Consider the following 3,927-nt stretch of genomic DNA (forward strand, 5'->3'; position numbering starts at 1 on the left):
AACATTGTTGGGACTGCCATCCAAGATCATTTTTCAACAACACAATTCAACATTCACAATTCAACAAGCCTCCTTGAGAGATGAAGATACATTATTGTTATCACCATAGTTTTTTTCACAAAGGAGGTGGCATTTTAGTCATCAATAATTGTAAAGAAATCGGGAAAAATCTGCACATTCAATTGGGAAAATATACATAATTTGGAACAAAGTATGAAACAACATAGTTTGGACAAAGTCAATGAAATATATGATAAATTCTACCTCAACACTTTCCCACAACCATCTGATATCCCTCCTGTCCCCCTCTGTACAATTAACATTTATGTCTGTGCATCAGAACAACTACAACACATTTATACAAACAAGGACATTATAAGATATCCTTGACCAAAGTTACAATCCACACCACACCAGTGAAAATGGTCCCATAAACTCACAATCATAACATACTGCTGACATGGGATATATGGCACCAATGGTAAATGTCACCCACAGGCCTATCAGAGTTTAACAACTATGTGCTTTACAATTACATGTATATCATATCATATCATATCATATTATAGACAATTTGGGGGGTAGGCCAAAACTGCTCGGCCCTCTTGAAGATTTGATATTCATGACGTTGCCATTGTCCAGTCCATGTGTTTCTTTTTTGTGTCACGCATTGTGAAAACTATTACTGGATCAACATGGCAACAGAACTTCCTCCGTTGAAAAACATTCCATGATAAATTCTCTCCTGTAGGCAACCATATGATATGTAAGCCTTTTCACAATTATTGTCATCAGGTAAAAGTTACCATGGATCTCTTGTAGGTTTGTGAATAGAACAGGTATCACGTCTATATATGACCACGGTGCAACACCCCAACACTCCCCAAGAGCCAGTATCCCTGTTTACGCTCATTTGGCAACCTTATATCTTCTTTGGCCAAACAAAATTCATGATATCATGCCTGTACTTCATACAAGAGTGGGAAAATCACATTGTTCTGTGACAACAAATTATTATATTTTTAGTTTCATAGCCTTAAGAGTATCATGCTTTCATTTTCCTGTTTCAGAAATATATTTTAATGATCTGTAACAACTTCTTAGCTGGTTATGAGCAGTGTTTAACAGCCTTCCACATCTGTCAAAAGAAGTGAGATTGTTTTTTCTTAGGAGACACAACATCAATGTCTGTGTAGATGTTATCCATAAACCCTAGTTGGTGTGGTTTTATATATACTGTGGCAGAAAAACACTTGAGGATCACTAGTTTTGCAGACACAAGCCCACTATTTCTCTGATGCTGATCCTTCCTGGGTTTGATGCCTAGATCTATCCTCTTCATTTTCTTCATCTTCATTGTCACTGGATCTTTTTCTATGTTTTCTGGGTCTGTACCTGGAAAACAACAGACTGAACTATAAGATACACCATAAAAACAGAAATTACATGCTTCTTGAACAACTTATTGTCTTTTTATGGAAAAAGCAGAATTGTCTGTCTTCCAATACTTACAAACAACATTTCAGACAGTGTTCAGTTCAGACAGTGTTACTGTTAGGGTTAGGGTTATCCTTCCTTTCAAATACTGGGTAGCTCTTGGTTATGGCCTAATACTAAACCTTCCCAATTGTATGCAATACTTTAACTTCATATCCATCCTATTCTAGCTTAAGTTCACTCTCAGAACACTTTCATTCCTGAAAACTCTGGCATAGGTTTATAAAGAAGCAAATGGCATTTGAACATTTGCCTAGCATAGAGGCAAGAGTACTGATTGGTGTCACCTCTTAGAGGATGAACTAAACTGAACTGTAATAATTGTCTCCCAGTCAGACAATCCTCATACATGTAATGGCATAGTAGTGGGGTTTGAGTAGGCATTTGGAAATTCAAACCCTTGTTACACTGCTTCTGAGAAATATTTGATTCCCAAAATAATGCAGAACATAGCGGTAAAATGTTTCAGTGAGTTTGGGGGCCAGACTATCCTGCAGAGAAGCCATAAGAGGCACAAACCTGAGCCAGAATAGGGTAGATTCCAGGCTAACAATACTGTCCTACCTCTCCCAGTGTCTGTGGTTGAGTTGACCAAAGTCCTCCAGTGTTGCAATGTCCCTGAGGTAACGCCCAAGTCTCTTCAGCTCCCTGTCCTTGTGTCTGTTCAGGTGAGCTTCTCGGAATGGTCGCACCTGGAGGGGATTTAGCGAGAAGGAAGGATTTACTGGTGTATCTTGAATACGTTAGCTCATTACTTTTGCCAAGAAGGCTATTGGTACTAGCATAGTTGGTTGGTTGAACCCAACTCAAATATGGACAATGCAATGATTTTTTACTAATAATAATAACTCCAAAAATCTGTGCACAAAAGACTCTTACTCTGAGTCCATTCTGAGGGTTCATGAGGAAGTTTCTCCTGATATCATCAAACATGATGGTGTTCTTACTGCTGTACTCATCAAACTTGCCCCAGATCACAGCAAGGGGCTTACACTGCAAGAACAAAGAAGAAAATCAAAGGTCATTCATTCATCAGAGTGAAGATAATTGATCAAAATACCTTTTAAGTTCAGGGCAACTATCACTAAAAAGTCATTTCTACCAAGTTTCTACAGTCAGAGACAATTGATTGAATTAACACTGTTTATACATGCAGATAGGATTTTAAAACGCCAAAGGGAGCCAAATAGATTCCTTTGTAGCAAAATGGATCATTGTTTTTAGTATCATCCATTCACAAGTTTTCAGACAATCAGGTCCAGCTCTGGCTCTGGACCTGCTCTGGACCTGTACCTGAATTTTCACTAGTACTGTGAACTTCTGGCTGACTATGGTAGTGGCATTCATGAGTATGGTACCTCAACAACACCATATTTGGGTGTGTGCACCGTGATCATGGCTGAGGAGTCCAGGAGGAACATGATCTTGTAGTTAGGGTGGTCGGACATGCCCAGTTCCTAGAAAGGGAAGGGTGCGGATATCACATCATCAAGATTAGTGGACATCTTAAGTCTGAATTGGAGAATGGTAACCAGACACATAGAAACATACATTATTTCTGTCAGAGTTTTGATGGATTTGAGCCAACACACACAAAGACAGTGGTTGGTTCTAAAACATGTTCCATATCTACATGCAGACTTGTTAAGCACTACTTCACAACACATGCTTTGGTGAGAGCAGTAGATCAGGCTTCATTCATACTAGTAAATATAAACAAAAAATATGGGGGTGTATCAGAATACCTTCATTTTGGCCTCTATCCACTTCATGCTTGTAGCAGCTACAGGGAGGGACCAACAAAAGACATATTGTGTTTACCCCTAAAACATGACATTTACGATATAACATTATACTTAAAATGTAATGCATCCATGTGTACTAATTATGATGTGACAGATTCAATCCATTGATTTTCTTTCATTGACTTTCATTGCCACATGCTACATGTTGTATGTGGGAGCAAATCATTCAAACCATTACATGTCCTCTGGGCTCATACTTACACCATATGACGATATCGTAGTGCTCATAGCTCTGTGTGAGAAACTCATGTAAGTATGGTCTCATCAGCTCCAGCGCATTCTGCCCAACCGATCGGTGGTCTGCAAAGATATAAGAAATCAATAGTTCTGTATTGAGTTTTTACCTACATTGCTGGCCTGATAGAGACATGTAAAATGTACATCATATGTCACTCAACATGAAAGGTCATCTGCTCTGGTTGAAGTCAAAATGAAAACACTGTCAAATTTCTAGATAAGTACAACTTCCTTATAAATATAACTTCTTCATGAAAGTTGGTGACAATGATATATCTAGACTTGAACGTCCTTACCAAAAATGGTATAGTCCACATCCAGCACCAGTAGCTTTTTCCCAGGCCGGGAAGGGTTCAAGATCTTAACTTCATAGTCCTTGACTCGACGG

At 38.7% G+C, this 3,927-nt stretch overlaps 2 protein-coding genes across 2 annotated transcripts in view; one reads left to right on the forward strand and one right to left on the reverse strand.

The window, feature by feature from the left end:
* The window catches only part of LOC118415000 (exocyst complex component 4-like), a gene marked incomplete in the record, with an annotated part of 34,516 nt that overhangs the window by 8,072 nt on the left and 22,517 nt on the right, over positions 1 to 3,927 (forward strand).
* The window catches only part of LOC118415003 (ubiquitin-like domain-containing CTD phosphatase 1), a gene marked incomplete in the record, with an annotated part of 4,845 nt that continues 924 nt past the window's right edge, over positions 7 to 3,927 (reverse strand). Inside the window, 7 exon segments of the mRNA XM_035819370.1 lie at positions 7 to 1,395; positions 2,062 to 2,189; positions 2,377 to 2,490; positions 2,856 to 2,954; positions 3,243 to 3,280; positions 3,504 to 3,602; positions 3,836 to 3,927. Coding sequence (XP_035675263.1) covers positions 1,287 to 1,395; positions 2,062 to 2,189; positions 2,377 to 2,490; positions 2,856 to 2,954; positions 3,243 to 3,280; positions 3,504 to 3,602; positions 3,836 to 3,927 — 679 coding nt within the window.

Source organism: Branchiostoma floridae, chromosome 4 (genome assembly GCF_000003815.2).
Source record: "Branchiostoma floridae strain S238N-H82 chromosome 4, Bfl_VNyyK, whole genome shotgun sequence".
Lineage (NCBI taxonomy): Eukaryota > Metazoa > Chordata > Leptocardii > Amphioxiformes > Branchiostomatidae > Branchiostoma > Branchiostoma floridae.